This window comes from Mytilus edulis, chromosome 2 (genome assembly GCF_963676685.1).
Source record: "Mytilus edulis chromosome 2, xbMytEdul2.2, whole genome shotgun sequence".
Lineage (NCBI taxonomy): Eukaryota > Metazoa > Mollusca > Bivalvia > Mytilida > Mytilidae > Mytilus > Mytilus edulis.
The window spans coordinates 108,043,480-108,069,168 of NC_092345.1; the positions used below are offsets into that span (position 1 = coordinate 108,043,480).

General features: G+C 31.3%; 1 protein-coding gene across 3 annotated transcripts in view; it reads left to right on the forward strand.

Annotated features, from left to right (window-relative positions):
- LOC139513902 (tRNA N(3)-cytidine methyltransferase METTL2-like) overlaps positions 1-25,689 on the forward strand; it is a 68,290-nt gene that overhangs the window by 14,508 nt on the left and 28,093 nt on the right. For all 3 annotated transcript variants that reach the window (XM_071302850.1, XM_071302848.1, XM_071302847.1), the window contains 2 exons: positions 18,868-18,959; positions 23,187-23,380. In XM_071302850.1, the coding sequence (XP_071158951.1) occupies positions 18,868-18,959; positions 23,187-23,380 (286 nt within the window). The remainder of the gene's footprint in view (positions 1-18,867; positions 18,960-23,186; positions 23,381-25,689) is intronic.

Sequence of the window (25,689 nt, forward strand, 5' to 3'; positions counted from 1 at the left end):
CCGACTATCTAACATGAGAAGTACCCCCGACTATCTAACATGAGTAGTACCCCCGACTATCTAACATGAGTAGTACCCCCGACTATCTAACATGAGTAGTACCCCCGACTATCTAACATGAGTAGTACCCCCGACTATCTAACATGAGTAGTACCCCCGACTATCTAACATAAGTAGTACCCCTGACTATCTAACATAAGGAGTACCCCTGACTATCTAACATAAGTAGTAACCCTGACTATCTAACATAAGTAGTACCCCTGACTATCTAACATGAGTAGTACCCCTGACTATCTAACATAAGTAGTAACCCAGACTATCTAACATGAGTAGTACCCCCGACTATCTAACATGAGTAGTACCCCTGACTATCTAACATGAGTAGTACCCCCGACTATCTAACATGAGTAGTACCCCCGACTATCTAACATGAGTAGTACCCCCGACTATCTAACATGAGTAGTACCCCCGACTATCTAACATGAGTAGTACCCCCGACTATCTAACATGAGTAGTACCCCCGACTATCTAACATGAGTAGTACCCCCGACTATCTAACATGAGTAGTAACCCAGACTATCTAACATGAGTAGTACCCCTGACTATCTAACATGAGTAGTACCCCTGACTATCTAACATGAGTAGTAACCCAGACTATCTAACATGAGTAGTACCCCCGACTATCTAACATGAGTAGTACCCCCGACTATCTAACATGAGAAGTACCCCCGACTATCTAACATGAGTAGTACCCCCGACTATCTAACATGAGTAGTACCCCGACTATCTAACATGAGTAGTACCCCCGACTATCTAACATGAGTAGTACCCCCGACTATCTAACATGAGTAGTACCCCCGACTATCTAACATGAGTAGTACCCCCGACTATCTAACATGAGTAGTACCCCCGACTATCTAACATGAGTAGTACCCCCGACTATCTAACATAAGTAGTACCCCCGACTATCTAACATAAGGAGTACCCCCGACTATCTAACATAAGTAGTACCCCCGACTATCTAACATAATTGCGTGCATTTATTTTTGCGATTTTTTCATTCTAAAATTAAATGTGATTTTGATTTTTACAATGTTGAGAAAAGCCATGCTTAATTCAGTTAAAAAAATACAAAATGCGAGATTTAATGATTGCGTTTACAACTCTGTGGCATTATTCACAATAATAAAAACCTCGCAATAATTTCTGAATTTACAATACTACAATAAACATCTACAGACCTATCTAACAATGACATACCACAATAAACATCTACAGACCTATCTAACAATGACCTACTACAATAAACATCCACAGACCTATCTCACAATGACAAACTACAATAAACATCTACAGACCTATCTAACAATGACAAACTACAAACCTATCTAACAATGACATACCACAATAAACATCTACAGACCTATCTAACAATGACATACTACAATAAACATCTACAGACCTATCTAACAATGACCTACTACAATAAACATCTACAGACCTATCTAACAATGACATACTACAATAAACATCTACAGACCTATCTAACAATGACATACCACAATAAACATCTACAGATCTATCTAACAATGACATACCACAATAAACATCTACAGACCTATCTAACAATGACATACTACAATAAACATCTACAGACCTATCTAACAATGACATACCACAATAAACATCTACATATCTATTTAACAATGACATAATACAAAAATTAACATCTACAGACCTATCTAACAATGGCATACAAAAATTAACATCTACAGACCTATCTAACAATGACATACCACAATAAACATCTACATATCTATTTAACAATGACATAATACAAAAATTAACATCTACAGATCTATCTAACAATGGCATACTACAAACCTATCTAACAATGACATACCACAATAAACATCTACAGACCTATCTAACAATGACCTACTACAATAAACATCCACAGACCTATCTCACAATGACAAACTACAATAAACATCTACAGACCTATCTAACAATGACATACCACAATAAACATCTACAGACCTATCTAACAATGACATACTACAATAAACATCTACAGATCTATCTAACAATGACATACTACAATAAACATCTACAGACTTATCTAACAATGGCATACTACAATAAACATCTACAGACCTATCTAACAATGACATACCACAATAAACATCTACAGATCTATCTAACAATGACATACCACAATAAACATCTACATATCTATTTAACAATGACATAATACAATAAACATCTACAAACCTATCTAACAATGACATACTACAATAAACATCTACAGACCTATCTAACAATGACATACTACAATAAACATCTACAGACCTATCTAACAATGACATACCACAATAAACATCTACAGACCTATCTAACAATGACATACTACAATAAACATCTACAGACCTATCTAACAATGACATACCACAATAAACATCTACAGACCTATCTAACAATGACATACTACAATAAACATCTACAGACCTATCTAACAATGACCTACTACAATAAACATCTACAGACCTATCTAACAATGACATACTACAATAAACATCCACAGACCTATCTAACAATGACATACTACAATAAACATATACAGACCTATCTAACAATGACATACCACAATAAACATCTACAGATCTATCTAACAATGACATACCACAATAAACATCTACATATCTATTTAACAATGACATAATACAAAAATTAACATCTACAGACCAATCTAACAATGACATACCACAATAAACATCTACAGATCTATCTAACAATGACATCCTACAATAAACATCTACAGATCTATCTAACAATGACATACTACAATAAACAACTACAGATCTATCTAACAATGACATGCCACAATAAACATCTACAGATCTATCTAACAATGACATAGTACAATAAACATCTACAGACCTATCTAACAAAGACAAACCACAATAAACATCTACAGATCTATCTAACAATGACATACCACAATAAACATCTACAAATTTATCTAACAATGACATACTACAATGAACATCTACAGACCTATCTAACAAAGACATACCACAATAAACATCTACAGATCTATCTAACAATGACATACCACAATAAACATCTACAGATTTATCTAACAATGACATACTACAATAAACATCTACAGACCTATCTAACAATGACATACCACAATAAACATCTACAGATCTATCTAACAATGACATACCACAATAAACATCTACAGATCTATCTAACAATGACATACTACAATAAACATCTACAGATCTATCTAACAATGACATACTACAAACCTATCTAACAATGACATACTACAATAAACATATACAAATCTATCTAACAATGACATACTACAATAAACATCTACAGACCTATCTAACAATGGCATACTACAATAAACATCTACAGATCTATCTAACAAAGACATACCACAATAAACATCTACAGATCTATCTAACAATGACATACTACAATAAACATCTACAGACCAATCTAACAATGACATACTACAATAAACATATACAGACCTATCTAACAATGACATACCACAATAAACATCTACAGACCTATCTAACAATGACCTACTACAATAAACATCTACAGATCTATCTAACAATGACATACTACAATAAACATATACAGATCTATCTAAAAATGACATACTACAATAAACATCTACAGATCTATCTTACAATGACATACTACAATGAACATCTACAGATCTATCTAACAATGACATACTACAATGAACATCTACAGACCTATCTAACAATGACCTACTACAATAAACATCTACAGATCTATCTAACAATGACAAACTACTATAAACATCTACAGACCTATCTAACAATGACATACTACAATAAACATCTACAGATCTATCTTACAATGACATACTACAATGAACATCTACAGACCTATCTAACAATGACATACTACAATAAACATCTGCAGACCTATCTAACAATGACATACCACAATAAACATCTACAAATCTATCTAACAATGACATACCACAATAAACATCTACAGATCTATCTTACAATGACATACTACAATAAACATCTACAGACCAATCTAACAATGACATACTACAATAAACATATACAGACCTATCTAACAATGACCTACTACAATAAACATCCACAGACCTATCTCACAATGACAAACTACAATAAACATCTACAGACCTATCTAACAATGACATACCACAATAAACATCTACAGACCTATCTAACAATGACATACTACAATAAACATCTACAGATCTATCTAACAATGACATACTACAATAAACATCTACAGACTTATCTAACAATGGCATACTACAATAAACATCTACAGACCTATCTAACAATGACATACCACAATAAACATCTACAGATCTATCTAACAATGACATACCACAATAAACATCTACAGACCTATCTAACAATGACATACTACAATAAACATCTACAAACCTATCTAACAATGACCTACTACAATAAACATCTACAGACCTATCTAACAATGACATACTACAATAAACATCCACAGACCTATCTAACAATGACATACTACAATAAACATATACAGACCTATCTAACAATGACATACCACAATAAACATCTACAGATCTATCTAACAATGACATACCACAATAAACATCTACATATCTATTTAACAATGACATAATACAAAAATTAACATCTACAGACCAATCTAACAATGACATACCACAATAAACATCTACAGATCTATCTAACAATGACATCCTACAATAAACATCTACAGATCTATCTAACAATGACATACTACAATAAACAACTACAGATCTATCTAACAATGACATGCCACAATAAACATCTACAGATCTATCTAACAATGACATAGTACAATAAACATCTACAGACCTATCTAACAAAGACAAACCACAATAAACATCTACAGATCTATCTAACAATGACATACTACAAAAAAAATCTACAAATTTATCTAACAATGACATACTACAATGAACATCTACAGACCTATCTAACAAAGACATACCACAATAAACATCTACAGATCTATCTAACAATGACATACCACAATAAACATCTACAGATTTATCTAACAATGACATACTACAATAAACATCTACAGACCTATCTAACAATGACATACCACAATAAACATCTACAGATCTATCTAACAATGACATACCACAATAAACATCTACAGATCTATCTAACAATGACATACTACAATAAACATCTACAGATCTATCTAACAATGACATACTACAAACCTATCTAACAATGACATACTACAATAAACATATACAAATCTATCTAACAATGACATACTACAATAAACATCTACAGACCTATCTAACAATGGCATACTACAATAAACATCTACAGATCTATCTAACAAAGACATACCGCAATAAACATCTACAGATCTATCTAACAATGACATACTACAATAAACATCTACAGACCAATCTAACAATGACATACTACAATAAACATATACAGACCTATCTAACAATGACATAATACAATAAACATCTACAGACCTATCTAACAATGACATACCACAATAAACATCTACAGATCTATCTAACAATGACATAGTACAATAAACATCTACAGACCTATCTAACAATGACATACCACAATAAACATCTACAGACTTATCTAACAATGACCTACTACAATAAACATCTACAGATCTATCTAACAATGACATACTACAATAAACATCTACAGACCTATCTAACAATGACATACTACAATAAACATCTACAGACCTATCTAACAATGACCTACTACAATAAACATCTACAGATCTATCTAACAATGACATACTACAATAAACATATACAGATCTATCTAAAAATGACATACTACAATAAACATCTACAGATCTATCTTACAATGACATACTACAATGAACATCTACAGATCTATCTAACAATGACATACTACAATGAACATCTACAGACCTATCTAACAATGACCTACTACAATAAACATCTACAGATCTATCTAACAATGACAAACTACTATAAACATCTACAGACCTATCTAACAATGACATACTACAATAAACATCTACAGATCTATCTTACAATGACATACTACAATGAACATCTACAGACCTATCTAACAATGACATACTACAATAAACATCTGCAGACCTATCTAACAATGACATACCACAATAAACATCTACAAATCTATCTAACAATGACATACCACAATAAACATCTACAGATCTATCTTACAATGACATACTACAATAAACATCTACAGACCAATCTAACAATGACATACTACAATAAACATATACAGACCTATCTAACAATGACATACCACAATAAACATCTACAGACCTATCTAACAATGACATACCACAATAAACATCTACAGACCTATCTAACAATGACATACCACAATAAACATCTACAGACCTATCTAACAATGACATACTACAATAAACATCTACAGATCTATCTAACAATGACATACTACAATAAACATCTACAGACTTATCTAACAATGGCATACTACAATAAACATCTACAGACCTATCTAACAATGACATACCACAATAAACATCTACAGATCTATCTAACAATGACATACCACAATAAACATCTACATATCTATTTAACAATGACATAATACAATAAACATCTACAAACCTATCTAACAATGACATACCACAATAAACATCTACAGACCTATCTAACAATGACATACTACAATAAACATCTACAGACCTATCTAACAATGACATACCACAATAAACATCTACAGATCTATCTAACAATGACATACCACAATAAACATCTACATATCTATTTAACAATGACATAATACAAAAATTAACATCTACAGACCAATCTAACAATGACATACCACAATAAACATCTACAGATCTATCTAACAATGACATCCTACAATAAACATCTACAGATCTATCTAACAATGACATACTACAATAAACAACTACAGATCTATCTAACAATGACATGCCACAATAAACATCTACAGATCTATCTAACAATGACATAGTACAATAAACATCTACAGACCTATCTAACAAAGACAAACCACAATAAACATCTACAGATCTATCTAACAATGACATACTACAAAAAAAATCTACAAATTTATCTAACAATGACATACTACAATGAACATCTACAGACCTATCTAACAATGACATACCACAATAAACATCCACAGACCTATCTAACAATGACCTACTACAATAAACATCTACAGACCTATCTAACAATGACATACTACAATAAACATCTACAGACCTATCTAACAAAGACATACCACAATAAACATCTACAGATCTATCTAACAATGACATACCACAATAAACATCTACAGATTTATCTAACAATGACATACTACAATAAACATCTACAGACCTATCTAACAATGACATACCACAATAAACATCTACAGATCTATCTAACAATGACATACCACAATAAACATCTACAGATCTATCTAACAATGACATACTACAATAAACATCTACAGATCTATCTAACAATGACATACTACAAACCTATCTAACAATGACATACTACAATAAACATATACAAATCTATCTAACAATGACATACTACAATAAACATCTACAGACCTATCTAACAATGGCATACTACAATAAACATCTACAGATCTATCTAACAAAGACATACCACAATAAACATCTACAGATCTATCTAACAATGACATACTACAATAAACATCTACAGACCAATCTAACAATGACATACTACAATAAACATATACAGACCTATCTAACAATGACATACCACAATAAACATCTACAGACCTATCTAACAATGACATACTACAATAAACATCTACAGATCTATCTTACAATGACATACTACAATGAACATCTACAGATCTATCTAACAATGACATACTACAATGAACATCTACAGACCTATCTAACAATGACCTACTACAATAAACATCTACAGATCTATCTAACAATGACAAACTACTATAAACATCTACAGATCTATCTTACAATGACATACTACAATAAACATATACAGACCTATCTAACAATGACATACTACAATAAACATCCACAGACCTATCTAACAATGACATACCACAATAAACATCTACAAATCTATCTAACAATGACATACCACAATAAACATCTACAGATCTATCTTACAATGACATACTACAATAAACATCTACAGACCAATCTAACAATGACATACTACAATAAACATATACAGACCTATCTAACAATGACATACCACAATAAACATCTACAGACCTATCTAACAATGGCATACTACAATAAACATCCACAGACCTATCTAACAATGACATACTACAATAAACATCTACAGACCTATCTAACAATGACATACTACAATAAACATCTACAGACCAATCTAACAATGACATACTACAATAAACATCTACAGACCTATCTAACAATGACATACTACAATAAACATCTACAGACCTATCTAACAATGACATACCACAATAAACATCTACAGACCTATCTAACAATGACCTACTACAATAAACATCTACAGACCTATCTAACAATGACCTACTACAATAAACATCTACAGACCTATCTAACAATGACATACCACAATAAACATCCACAGACCTATCTAACAATGACATACCACAATAAACATCTACAGACCTATCTAACAATGACATAGTACAATAAACATCTACAGATCTATCTAACAATGGCATACTACAATAAACATCTACAGATCTATCTAACAATGACATACCACAATAAACATCTACAGACCTATCTAACAATGACCTACTACAATAAACATCTACAGACCTATCTAACAATGACATACCACAATAAACATCTACAGACCTATCTAACAATGACATACTACAATAAACATCTACAGACCTATCTAACAATGACATACCACAATAAACATCTACAGACATATCTAACAATGACATACTAACATAAACATCTACAGATCTATCTAACAATGACATACTACAATAAACATCTACAGACCTATCTAACAATGACAAACTACAAACCTATCTAACAATGACATACTACAATAAACATCTACAGACATATCTAACAATGACATACTAACATAAACATCTACAGATCTATCTAACAATGACCTACTACAATAAACATCTACAGACCTATCTAACAATGACATACTACAATAAACATATACAGACCTATCTAACAATGACATACTACAATAAACATCTACAGACCAATCTAACAATGACATACTACAATAAACATCTACAGACCTATCTAACAATGACATACCACAATAAACATCTACAGATCTATCTAACAATGACATACCACAATAAACATCTACATATCTATTTAACAATGGCATACCACAATAAACATCTACAGATCTATCTAACAATGACATACTACAATAAACATCTACAGATCTATCTAACAATGACATACTACAATGAACATCTACAGATCTATCTAACAATGACATGCCACAATAAACATCTACAGATCTATCTAACAATGACATACCACAATAAACATCTACATATCTATTTAACAATGACATAATACAACTAGAGGCTCTAAAGAGCCTGTGTCGCTCACCTTGGTCTATGTGCATATTAAACAAAGGACACAAATGGATTCATGACAAAATTCTATTTTGGTGATGGTGATGTGTTTGAAGTTCTTACTTTACTTAACGATTTTGCTTCTTACAATTATATCTATAATGAACTTTGCCCATTTAAGTAACAGAGAACTATATTTGGTAAAAATTTACATAAATTTACCAAATTAATGAAAATTGTTAAAAATTGACTATAAAGGACAATAACTCCTTAAGGGGTCAATTGACCATTTAGGTCATGTTGACTTATTTGTAGATCTTACTTTGCTGAACATTATTGCTGTTTACAGTTTATCGCTATCTATAATAGTATTCAAGATAACCAAAAACGGCAAAATTTCTTTAAAAATTACCAATTGGAGGGCAGCAACCCAACAACCAGTTGTCCAATTCATCTGAAAAATTCAGGGCAGATAGATATTGACTTGATTAACAATTTAACTTCTTGTCAGATTTGCTCTAGATGCTTTGGGTTCATAGTTATAAGCCAAAAACTGCATTTTACCCCTATGTTCTATTTTTAGCCGTGGCGGCCATCTTGGTTGGTTGACCAGGTCACGCCACACATTTTTTAAACTAGATACCCCAAAGATGATTGTGGCCAAGTTTGGATTAATTTGGCCCAGTAGTTTCAGAGGAGAAGATTTTTGTAAAAGATTACTTTAATTAACGAAAAATGGTTAAAGATTGACTATAAAGGGCAATAACTCCTAAACGGGTCAACTGACCATTTTGGTCATGTTGACTTATTTGTAGATCTTACTTTGCTGAACATTATTGCTGTTTACAGTTTATCTCTATCTATAATAATATTCAAGATAATAACCAAAAACACCAAAATTTCCTCAAAATTACCAATTCAGGGGCAGCAACCCAACAACCGATTGACCGATTCATCTAAAAATTTCAGGGCAGATAGATCTTGACCTGATAAACATTTTTATCCCCATGTCAGATTTCCTCAAAATGCTTTGGTTTTTGAGTTATAAGCCAAAAACTGCATTTTACCCCTTTGTTCTATTTTTAGCCGTGGCGGCCATCTTGGTTGGTTGACCAGGTCACGCCACACATTTTTTAAACTAGATACCCCAAAGATGATTGTGGCCAAGTTTGGATTAATTTGGCCCAGTAGTTTCAGAGGAGAAGATTTTTGTAAAAGATTACTTTAATTAACGAAAAATGGTTAAAAATTGACTATAAAGGGCAATAACTCCTAAACGGGTCAACTGACCATTTTGGTCATGTTGACTTATTTGTAGATCTTACTTTGCTGAACATTATTGCTGTTTACAGTTTATCTCTATCTATAATAATATTCAAGATAATAACCAAAAACAGCAAAATTTCCTCAAAATTACCAATTCAGGGGCAGCAACCCAACAACCGATTGACCGATTCATCTGAAAATTTCAGGGCAGATAGATCTTGACCTGATAAACATATTTACCCCATGTCAGATTTGCTCTAAATGCTTTGGTTTTTTAGTTATAAGCCAAAAACTGCATTTTACCCCTATGTTCTATTTTTAGCCGTGGCGGCCATCTTGGTTGGTTGACCGGGTCACGCCACACATTTTTTAAACTAGATACCCCAATGATGATTGTGGCCAAGTTTGGTTTGATTTGGGCCAGTAGTTTCAGAGGAGAAGATTTTTGTAAAAGTTAACGACGACGGACGACGACGACGGACGACGACGGACGATGGACGACGAAGACGGACGACGGATGCCAAGTGATGAGAAAAGCTCACTTGGCCCTTCGGGCCAGGTGAGCAAATAAACATCTACAGATCTATCTAACAATGACATAGTACAATAAACATCTACAGACCTATCTAACAAAGACATACCACAATAAACATCTACAGATCTATCTAACAATGACATACTACAATAAACATCTACAGATCTATCTAACAATGACATACTACAATAAACATCTACAGACCTATCTAACAATGACATACTACAATAAACATTTACAGACCTATCTAACAATGACATACTACAAACCTATCTAACAATGACATATTACAATAAACATCTACAAATCTATCTAACAATGACATACTACAAACCTATCTAACAATGACATACTACAATAAACATCTATAAATCTATCTAACAATGACATACTACAATAAACATCTACAGACCTATCTAACAATGACATACTACAATAAACATCTACAGATCTATCTAATAATGACATACCACAATAAACATCTACATATCTATTTAACAATGACATAATACAATAAACATCTACAGACCTATCTAACAATGACATAGTACAATAATCATCTACAGACCTATCTAACAAAGACATACCACAATAAACATCTACAGATCTATCTAACAATGACATACTAGAAAAAAAATCTACAGATTTATCTAACAATGACATACTACAATAAATATCTACAGACCTATCTAACAATGACATACCACAATAAACATCTACATATCTATCTAACAATGACATACCACAATAAACATCTACAGATCTATCTAACAATGACATACTACAATAAACATTTACAGATCTATCTTACAATAAACATCTACAAACCTATCTAACAATGACATATTACAATAAACATCTACAAATCTATCTAACAATGACATACTACAAACCTATCTAACAATGACATACTACAATAAACATATACAAATCTATCTAACAATGACATACTACAATAAACATCTACAGATCTATCTAACAATGACATACTACAATAAACATCTACAGACCTATCTAACAATGACATACTACAATAAACATCTACAAATCTATCTAACAATGACATACTACAAACCTATCTAACAATGACATACTACAATAAACATATACAAATCTATCTAACAATGACATACTACAATAAACATCTACAGACCTATCTAACAATGACATACTACAATAAACATCTACAAATCTATCTAACAATGACATACTACAAACCTATCTAACAATGACATACTACAATAAACATATACAAATCTATCTAACAATGACATACTACAATAAACATCTACAGACCTATCTAACAATGACAAACTACAATAAACATCTACAAACCTATCTAACAATGACATACAACAATAAACATCTACAGACCTATCTAACAATGACATACTGCAATAAACATCTACAGACCTATCTTACAATGACATAATACAATAAACATCTACAGATCTATCTTACAATGACATACTACAATGAACATCTACAGATCTATCTAACAATGACATACCACAATAAACATCTACATATCTATTTAACAATGGCATACCACAATAAACATCTACAGACCTATCTAACAATGACATACTACAATAAACATCTACAGACCTATCTAACGATGGCAAACTACAATAAACATCTACAGACCTATCTAACGATGACAAACTACAATAAACATCTACAGACCTATCTAACGATGACTTACTACAATAAACATCTACAAACCTATCTAACAATGACATACTGCAATAAACATCCACAGACCTATCTAACGATGACTTACTACAATAAACATCTACAAACCTATCTAACAATGACATACTACAATAAACATCTACAAACCTATCTAACAATGACATACAACAATAAACATCTACAGACCTATCTAACAATGACATACTACAATAAACATATACAGATCTATCTAACAATGACATACTACAATAAACATCTACAGACCTATCTAATAATGACATACTACAATAAACATCTACAGACTTATCTAACAATGACATACTACAATAAACATCTACAGACCTATCTAACAATGGCATACTACAATAAACATCTACAGATCTATCTAACAATGACATACCACAATAAACATCTACAGACCTATCTAACAATGGCATACTACAATAAACATCTAAAGATCTATCTAACAATGACAAACTACAATAAACATCTACAGACCTATCTAACAATGACAAACTACAATAAACATCTACAGATCTATCTAACAATGACATACCACAATAAACATCTACAGACCTATCTCACAATGGCATACTACAATAAACATCTACAGACCTATCTAACAATGACATACTACAATAAACGTCTACAGATCTATCTAACAATGACATACTACAAACCTATCTAACAATGACATACCACAATAAACATCTACAGACCTATCTAACAATGACCTACTACAATAAACATCTACAGACCTATCTAACAATGACATACTACAATAAACATCTACAGACCTATCTAACAATGACATACTACAATAAACGTCTACAGATCTATCTAACAATGACATACTACAGACCTATCCAACAATGACATACCACAATAAACATCTACAAACCTATCTAACAATGACATACCACAATAAACATCTACATACCTATCTAACAATGACATACTACAATAAACATCTACAGATCTATCTAACAATGACATACTACAATAAACATCTACAGATCTATCTAACAATGACATACTACAATAAACATCCACAGACCTATATAACAATGACATACTACAATAAACATCTACAGACCTATCTAACAATGACATACTACAATAAACATCTACAGACCTATCTAACAATGACATAGTACAATAAACATCTACAGATCTATCTAACAATGACCTACTACAATAAACATCTACAGATCTATCTAACAATGACAAACTACTATAAACATCTACAGACCTATCTAACAATGACCTACTACAATAAACATCCACAGACCTATATAACAATGACATACTACAATAAACATCTACAGATCTATCTAACAATGACATACTACAATAAACATCTACAGACCTATCTAACAATGACCTACTACAATAAACATCTACAGACCTATCTAACAATGACATACTACAATAAACATCTACAGATCTATCTAACAATGACAAACTACTATAAACATCTACAGACCTATCTAACAATGACCTACTACAATAAATATCTACAGATCTATCTAACAATGACATACTACAATAAACATCTACAGATCTATCTAACAATGACATACTACAATAAACATCTACAGATCTATCTAACAATGACATACTACAATAAACATCCACAGACCTATATAACAATGACATACTACAATAAACATCTACAGACCTATCTAACAATGACATACTACAATAAACATCTACAGACCTATCTAACAATGACATAGTACAATAAACATCTACAGATCTATCTAACAATGACCTACTACAATAAACATCTACAGATCTATCTAACAATGACAAACTACTATAAACATCTACAGACCTATCTAACAATGACCTACTACAATAAACATCCACAGACCTATATAACAATGACATACTACAATAAACATCTACAGATCTATCTAACAATGACATACTACAATAAACATCTACAGACCTATCTAACAATGACCTACTACAATAAACATCTACAGATCTATCTAACAATGACATACTACAATAAACATCCACAGACCTATATAACAATGACATACTACAATAAACATCTACAGATCTATCTAACAATGACCTACTACAATAAACATCTACAGACCTATCTAACAATGACATACTACAAACCTATCTAACAATGACATACTACAATAAACATATACAAATCTATCTAACAATGACATACTACAATAAACATCTACAGATCTATCTAACAATGACATACTACAATAAACATCTACAGATCTATCTAACAATGACATACTACAAACCTATCTAACAATGACATACTACAATAAACATCTACAGACCTATCTAACAATGACATACTACAATAAACATCTACAGACCTATCTAACAATGACATACTACAATAAACATCTACATACCTATCTAACAATGACATACTACAATAAACATCTACAGACCTATCTTACAATGACATACAACAATAAACATCTACAGACTTATCTAACAATGACATACTACAATAAACATCCACAGACCTATATAACAATGACATACTACAAACCTATCTAACAATGACATACTACAATAAACATCTACAAATCTACCTAACAATGACATACTACAATAAACATCTACAGACCTATCTAACAATGGCATACTACAATAAACATCCACAGACCTATTAAACAATGACATAGTACAATAAACATCTACAGACCTATCTAACAATGGCATACTACAATAAACATCTACAGACCTATCTAACAATGGCATACTACAATAAACATCTACAAATATATCTAACAATGATATACTACAATAAACATCTACAGACCTATCTAACAATGACATAATACAATAAACATCTACAGACCTATCTAACAATGGCATACTACAATAAACATCCACAGACCTATTAAACAATGACATAGTACAATAAACATCTACAGACCTATCTAACAATGGCATACTACAATAAACATCTACAGACCTATCTAACAATGGCATACTACAATAAACATCTACAAATATATCTAACAATGATATACTACAATAAACATCTACAGACCTATCTAACAATGACATACTGCAATAAACATCTACAGATCTATCTAACAATGACATACTACAATAAACATCTACAGACCTATCTAACAATGGCATACTACAATAAACATCCACAGACCTATCTAACAATGACATACTACAAACCTATCTAACAATGACATACTACAATAAACATCTACAGATCTATCTAACAATGACATACTACAATAAACATCTACAGATCTATCTAACAATGACATACTACAATAAACATCTACAGATTTATCTCACAATGACAAACTACAATAAACATCTACAGATCTATCTCACAATGACATACTACAAAAAACATCTACAGATCTATCTCACAATGACATACTACAAAAAACATCTACAGACCTATCTAACAATGACATAGTACAATAAACATCTACAGACCTATCTAACAATGACATACTACAATAAACATCTACAGACCTATCTAACAATGACATACTACAATAAACATCTACAGACCTATCTAACAATGACATACTACAATAAACATCTACAGACCTATCTAACAATGACATACTACAATACACATCTACAGACCTATCTAACAATGACCTACCACAATAAACATCCACAGATTTATCTCACAATGACAAACTACAATAAACATCTACAGATCTATCTCACAATGACATACTACAAAAAACATCTACAGATCTATCTAACAATGACATACTACAATAAACATCTACAGACCTATCTAACAATGACATACTACAATAAACATCTACAGACCTATCTAACAATGACATACTACAATAAACATCTACAGACCTATCTAACAATGACATACCACAATAAACATCCACAGACCTATCTAACAATGACATACTACAATAAACATCTACAGATCTATCTAACAATGACATACTACAATAAACATCTACAGACCTATCTAACAATGACATACTACAATAAACATCTACAGACCTATCTAACAATGACATACTACAATAAACATCTACAGACCTATCTAACAATGACATACTACAATAAACATCTACAGACCTATCTAACAATGACATACTACAATAAACATCTACAGACCTATCTAACAATGACATACTAACATAAACATCTACAGATCTATCTAACAATGACATACTGCAATAAACATCTACAGACCTATCTAACAATGACAAACTACAAAAAACATCTACAGATCTATCTAACAATGGCATACTACAATAAACATCTACAGACCTATCTAACAATGACATACTACAATAAACATCTACAGACCTATCTAAAAATGACATACTACAATAAACATATACAGACCTATCTAACAATGACATACAACAATAAACATCTACAGACCTATCTAACAATGACATACTACAATAAACATCTACAGATCTATCTAACAATGACATACTACAATAAACATCTACAGACCTATCTAACAATGACCTACCACAATAAACATCCACAGATTTATCTCACAATGACAAACTACAATAAACATCTACAGATCTATCTCACAATGACATACTACAAAAAACATCTACAGATCTATCTAACAATGACATACTACAATAAACATCTACAGATTTATCTCACAATGACAAACTACAATAAACATCTACAGATCTATCTCACAATGACATACTACAAAAAACATCTACAGATCTATCTAACAATGACATACTACAATAAACATCTACAGACCTATCTAACAATGACATACTACAATAAACATCTACAGACCTATCTAACAATGACATACTACAATAAACATCTACAGACCTATCTAAAAATGACATACTACAATAAACATATACAGACCTATCTAACAATGACATACAACAATAAACATCTACAGACCTATCTAACGATGACATACTACAATAAACATATACAGACCTATCTAACAATGACATACTGCAATAAACATCTACAGACCTATCTAACAATGACAAACTACAATAAACATCTACAGATCTATCTAACAATGACATACTACAATAAACATCTACAGATCTATCTAACAATGACATACTACAATAAACATCTACAGACCTATCTAACAATGGCATACTACAATAAACATATACAAATCTATCTAACGATGACATACTACAATAAACATCTACAGACCTATCTAACAATGACATACTATGATAAACATGATAAAAATCTACAGCATTTGGGAAGCTGTCAAAAGATTTCTAGACCCCCTTAACATAAAATTGTCCATATTTGAGTTAAAGCTGATGGAGTTTTCTATAATTTTGATATAACAACACACTGTAAAAACATTATTCAGAAAGCACAATGGGATTTTTTTAATTTTCATTTATTGTCCAAAGGAAATGCACTACGAAATAATTGTGGTCTCGGACCATGAAGCTTTCAAATTTGTTGTGTTTTCATTATTCAGAATTAACCAATCAAAATGGTGGATTTCATGTTTGGAGCAAGATTATTGAGCCATGAGGACTGAGTCAAGCTTGTTGACTTCAAGCCTGGATTGATGATTACTATAAGTATTTATTAGCAAGTCTATCAAAGTATATGTTAAGTTTTGAATAAACATGGGTATGCCAATGTAAATACTTATAAAGCACAATAAAACTAGGAAATGCATTACATATGACACATATGCTTTGGTAAAGATATTGATAAATGCTGTTGAATTTTCTGTTAAATAATGTTTGTTTAATTCAGGGACAATGTCGAATGGGATGCTGAACAAGAACGATCTGCTAAGGAAATAACAGAAAATCAGTGGAAGTCAAAACTGTCTCAGGAGAAAATAGGTTATATACATGTTTAATATATAAGAATATTTAAATTTTTGATGAAAAACTCATATAAACTAATGTCCAAAAAGTACTATTTATAACCAATGACATATAAACTGATGTCCAAAAAGTACTATTTATAACCAATGACATATAAACTGATGTCTAAAAAGTACTATTTATAACCAATGACATATAAACTGATGTCTAAAAAGTACTATTTATAACCTATGACATATAAACTGATGCCCAAAAAGTACAATTTATAACCAATGACATATAAACTGATGTCTAAAAAGTACTATTTATAACCTATGACATATAAACTGATGTCCAAAAAGTACTATTTATAACCAATGACATATAAACTGATGTCCAAAAAGTACTATTCATAACCAATGACATATAAACTGATGTCTAAAAAGTACTATTTATAACCAATGACATATAAACTGATGTCTAAAAAGTACTATTTATAACCAATGACATATAAACTGATGTCTAAAAAGTACTATTCATAACCAATGACATATAAACTGATGTCTAAAAAGTACTATTTATAACCAATGACATATAAACTGATGTCTAAAAAGTACTATTCATAACCAATGACATATAAACTGATGTCTAAAAAGTACTATTTATAACCAATGACATATAAACTGATGTCCAAAAAGTACTATTTATAACCAATGACATATAAACTGATGTCTAAAAAGTACTATTTATAACCAATGACATATAAACTGATGTCTAAAAAGTACTATTTATAACCTATGACATATAAACTGATGCCCAAAAAGTACTATTTATAACCAATGACATATAAACTGATGTCCAAAAAGTACTATTTATAACCAATGACATATAAACTGATGTCTAAAAAGTACTATTTATAACCTATGACATATAAACTGATGTCTAAAAAGTACTATTTATAACCAATGACATATAAACTGATGTCTAAAAAGTACTATTTATAACCTATGACATATAAACTGATGTCTAAAAAGTACTATTTATAACCAATGACATACATATAAACTGATGTCCAAAAAGTACTATTTATAACCTATGACATATAAACTGATGTCCAAAAAGTACTATTTATAACCAATGACATATAAACTGATGTCTAAAAAGTACTATTTATAACCAATGACATATAAACTGATGTCTAAAAAGTACTATTTATAACCAATGACATATAAACTGATGTCTAAAAAGTACTATTTATAACCTATGACATATAAACTGATGTCCAAAAAGTACTATTTATAACCAATGACATATAAACTGATGTCTAAAAAGTACTATTTATAACCAATGACATATAAACTGATGTCTAAAAAGTACTATATAACCAATGACATAAACTGATGTCTAAAAAGTACTATTTATAACCAATGACATATAAACTGATGTCCAAAAAGTACTATATATAACCAATGACATATAAACTGATGTCTAAAAAGTTCTATTTATAACCAATGACAGGATATGATTTTAATTCAAATTAAGAAGTAACTACACTCATGATCAATGCAAACAAAGCTTTAACATGTTGAAGTATCATTACATTTGATAAAAACTAATTCATCTAGTGGCTTAAGATATGTAATTACTGACATGAATGAAAAGGCTACAGATTTCACGTGATATCATTTTGTCATTTTTAGCTCACCTGGCCCGAAGGGCCAAGTGAGCTTTTCTCATCACTTGGCGTCCGTCGTCCGTCGTCGTCCGTCGTCCGTCGTCCGTCGTCGTCGTCGTCCGTCGTCGTTAACTTTTACAAAAATCTTCTCCTCTGAAACTACTGGGCCAAATCAAACCAAACTTGGCCACAATCATCATTGGGGTATCTAGTTTAAAAAATGTGTGGCGTGACTCGGTCAACCAACCAAGATGGCCGCCACGGCTAAAAATAGAACATAGGGGTAAAATGCAGTTTTTGGCTTATAACTCAAAAACCAAAGCATTTAGAGCAAATCTGACATGGGGTAAAAATGTTTATCAGGTCAAGATCTATCTGCCCTGAAATTTTCAGATGAATCGGTCAATCGGTTGTTGGGTTGCTGCCCCTGAATTGGTAATTTTGAGGAAATTTTGCTGTTTTTGGTTATTATCTTGAATATTATTATAGTTAGAGATAAACTGTAAACAGCAATAATGTTCAGCAAAGTAAGATCTACAAATAATTCAACATGACCAAAATGGTCAGTTGACCCGTTTAGGAGTTATTGCCCTTTATAGTCAATTTTTAACCATTTTTCGTTAATTAAAGTAATCTTTTACAAAAATCTTCTCCTCTGAAACTACTGGGCCAAATTAATCCAAACTTGGCCACAATCATCTTTGGGGTATCTAGTTTAAAAAATGTGTGGCGTGACCTGGTCAACCAACCAAGATGGCCGCCACGGCTAAAAATAGAACAAAGGGGTAAAATGCAGTTTTTGGCTTATAACTCAAAAACCAAAGCATTTTGAGGAAATCTGACGGGATAAAAATGTTTATCAGGTCAAGATCTATCTGCCCTGAAATTTTCAGATGAATCAGTCAATCGGTTGTTGGGTTGCTGCCCCTGAATTGGTAATTTTGAGGAAATTTTGCTGTTTTTGGTTATTATCTTGAATATTATTATAGATAGAGATAAACTGTAAACAGCAATAATGTTCAGCAAAGTAAGATCTACAAATAAGTCAACATGACCAAAATGGTCAGTTGACCCGTTTAGGAGTTATTGCCCTTTATAGTCAATTTTAACCATTTTTCATAAATTAAATTAATCTTTTACAAAAATCTTCTCCTCTGAAACTACTGGGCCAAATTAATCCAAACTTGGCCACAATCATCTTTGGGGTATCTAGTTTAAAAAATGTGTGGCGTGACCTGGTCAACCAACCAAGATGGCCGCCACCGCTAAAAATAGAACATAGGGGTAAAATGCAGTTTTTGGCTTATAACTCAAAAACCGAAGCATTTTGAGGAAATCTGACGGGATAAAAATGTTTATCAGGTCAAGATCTATCTGCCCTGAAATTTTCAGATGAATCGGTCAATCGGTTGTTGGGTTGCTGCCCCTGAATTGGTAATTTTGAGGAAATTTTGCTGTTTTTGGTTATTATCTTGAATATTATTATAGATAGAGATAAATTGTAAACAGCAATAATGTTCAGCAAAGTAAGATCTACAAATAATTCAACATGACCAAAATGGTCAGTTGACCCCTTTAGGAGTTATTGCCCTTTATAGTCAATCTTTAACCATTTTTCATTAATCTAAGTAATCTTTTACAAAATCTCCACTGAAACTACTAGGCCACAATCATCTTTGGGGTATCTAGTTTGAAAAATGTGTCCGATGACCTGGCCATTCAACCAAGATGGCCGCCACGGCTAAAAATAGAACATAGGGGTAAAATGCAGTTTTTGGCTTATAACTATGAATTCAAAGCATCTAGAGCAAATCTGACAAGAAGTTAAATTGTTAATCAAGTCAATATCTATCTGCCCTGAATTTTTCAGATGAATTGGACAACTGGTTGTTGGGTTGCTGCCCTCCAATTGGTAATTTTTAAAGAAATTTTGCCGTTTTTGGTTATCTTGAATACTGTTATAGATAGCGATAAACTGTAAACAGCAATAATGTTCAGCAAAGTAAGATCTACAAATAAGTCAACATGACCTAAATGGTCAATTGACCCCTTAAGGAGTTATTGCCCTTTATAGTCAATTTTTAACAATTTTCATTAATTTGGTAAATATATGTAAATTTTTACCAAATATAGTTCTCTGTTACTAATGGGCAAAGTTCATTATAGATATAATTGTAAGAAGCAAAATCGTTCAGTAAAGTAAGAACTTCAAACACATCACCATCACCAAAATACAATTTTGTCATGAATCCATTTGTGTCCTTTGTTTAATATGCACATAGACCAAGGTGAGCGACACAGGCTCTTTAGAGCCTCTAGTTAAATGGTAAGAAAGAATGTTATCATTCTGAAATTATGTATTTTATATAACAGAAAAATAAAAGAATCAATAATGAAATAAATATGAAATGTGTTTAAAGTAATTTGTATATATTTTTCATACGTCATTGGAACAAGTTGAGTATACGTAGGAATATTATCAGGAAAAGGTTCACTACTTCTTTCTTTGCAAATTATTAAATGAGCAGGTGAACTACTTAATATTGCATGTTATAAATGTATTATAAATTGTGATAATTTGTTTATAGATGAATATGAAGATGAGGCAGGTTCACACTGGGATACATTCTATGGAATTCACCAGAACAGATTCTTTAAAGATAGAAATTGGTTGTTTACTGAATTCCCTGAGTTGTTGCCCCCTTCTGATGAGGCTGATGGCAATAAACCTGAAGAGACTTGTGACAGTGCTGTTAATGGTTCCAGTTTTAACTTATTAGAGGTATAGTTTATGTTAAATCAAAATCTTAAAATTGGAAAATGAAATAGTGCTAGATAACTAAACATTTATTTATTTTAACATTTCTCTTTCAAATTGAACCACTTAACAAGTTTTAAAAGACCAACAACTTTCAAAATTGGTCTTAGCAAAATATCATGATAAAGATGGAAATGGTTTTACAAGTAGATGAGTTTTAGGCCTAAATAAATTTTAAATGGCAAAAAGTTGTAACAACCTAACCCTAACTTTGTATACAGATACCTTATGATTCATTTTTAGCTCACCTGGCCCAATGTGATACAAAGGTAAATCATTTGATTAATTGATTTTATCACAAAGAAATCATTCTTATACAGGTTAAAAAAACAAACTTATTTTTTTAACCTATAACATGAAATCAAACAGACATAGAAAAATCCAATTGTATGAAGTAGCTATCTATTTATATTTCTGTTTACATTTATATTGTGTTATCGTGGCTGTCTGTAGCCATAGTTTTTGGAGGTCATCTCGATAGTTAATAAGATGGCATTTAGAACAAAACAAACACCATATTATGATCTATATAAGCTAGTAAATGTTTAACTGTTTATTATTTAAAGACTTATTATAATTTGGATATATGTATCTTTTAAATCAAATATGAGAATTTTAGTCAAACATTAATTTAGTGAACATTATTTTGACAAGTAGTGCCCCTTCAATCTTTATTGCATTTAATTTCATAAAAAATAATACTTTTATTTACATTTCAGTGATAACTTATTTGTAATGGTTGGCAGGAATAAAATAGTATCAAATGTAAATTTTATTTTTATTTTGCAAATCTGGAAAAATAGGGTGGGTGGATCTGTAAAGCAAAAATTAAAAAAAACCTGGCCTAAGATCTACAAATGAGTCAACATGACCAAAACTGTCAATTGGCCCCTGAACGAGGTATTGCCCTTTATAGACAATTTTTAAAATTGATCGTAAATTTTTGAATAAAGCAAAAAGTTTAGGATGTTGAGCTCTTCTAATTTTCCATTTTCAAAACTGTCAGCTGACTTGTAGGATTATTTCCCTTAGATGACAAATTTTAATCATTTTTTTCTTTTTTCATACTATCTTGAAATTATAATAGATACAGAGAAACTTATAGATGATCATAAAGACAAGTTCAACAAGTAGGTCATCATGGTCAAAATCAACTCATTAATAGAGTTATTGCCCTTTTTTAATTTTGACCAATTTTTTGCTTTTTTGCCTTATTTTGTTAAAACTAAAACAGATAGATACAAACTTTAATAGCTAGGCAAAAATGATAGGCAAAAGAAAATCTACATTAAAGACAATAAGGAGGAAATGTCAGACGACTCCTTGTTGATGATTTTCATCTTTTTATTTTGCTTTTTGTCATATATATGTAAGACTCAAATCTATGGCAGATTCCTAATCTATGGTAAATATGACGTAATGCCATCCCAAATCTATGGCGAAAATTTAACATTCCTACTCTATGGCAAGTTGTTTTTTAAATTTTCTAATCATGACGTCATGCCATCCCAAATCTATAGTAAATTTTGTAAATTCCAAATCTATGGCGGATTTTGTTAATATAAGATCTATTGCAAATGTTGTGCAAACGTAAAATAATGCAGTACCTTTACACGACTAATGACTTGTAAATAGATTACACAAAAGAGAGTGTATAAATAAACGTACTTGTATTTTTGTCCATCTGATAAGTTAAGCCTTTATTTTCATAGTTAGTTTTTATATCATACTGTAGTGTAAGGTTGGGATCTCGCTAACATGTTTAACCCCGCCACATTATGTATGTACGTGACTGTCCCAAGTTAGGAGCCTGTAGTTCGGTGTTTATTGTTTGTTTATGTGTTACATATTTCTTTGTCTTTTTTTTTTTATATAAACAAGGCCGTGAGTTTTTTTGTTTAAATTGTTTTACATTGTTATTTCGGGGCCTTTAATAGCGGACTATGCGGTATTGGCTTTGCTTATTGTTTAAGGCCGTACAGTTACCTATAGGTATTAATTTTTGTGTAATGTTGGTCTCTGGGGGAGAGTTGTCTCATTGGCAATCATACCACTTCTTCCTTTTTTGTATGTTTAGTCTAACTTTTCAGTATGGGCATTGTTCTTTGTTGAAGGCGAAACAGTGATCACCTATAGTTGTTTAAAAAACAATATTAACAGGCTATTATTTGAACTTGGAATTATTTTTAATCATGGAATTTGCTTGATTTCTTGTTATTGAAATTTTCAATAAATTCCACGTTTATTCTGTACTGAAATGTTCTGTGCTGTGC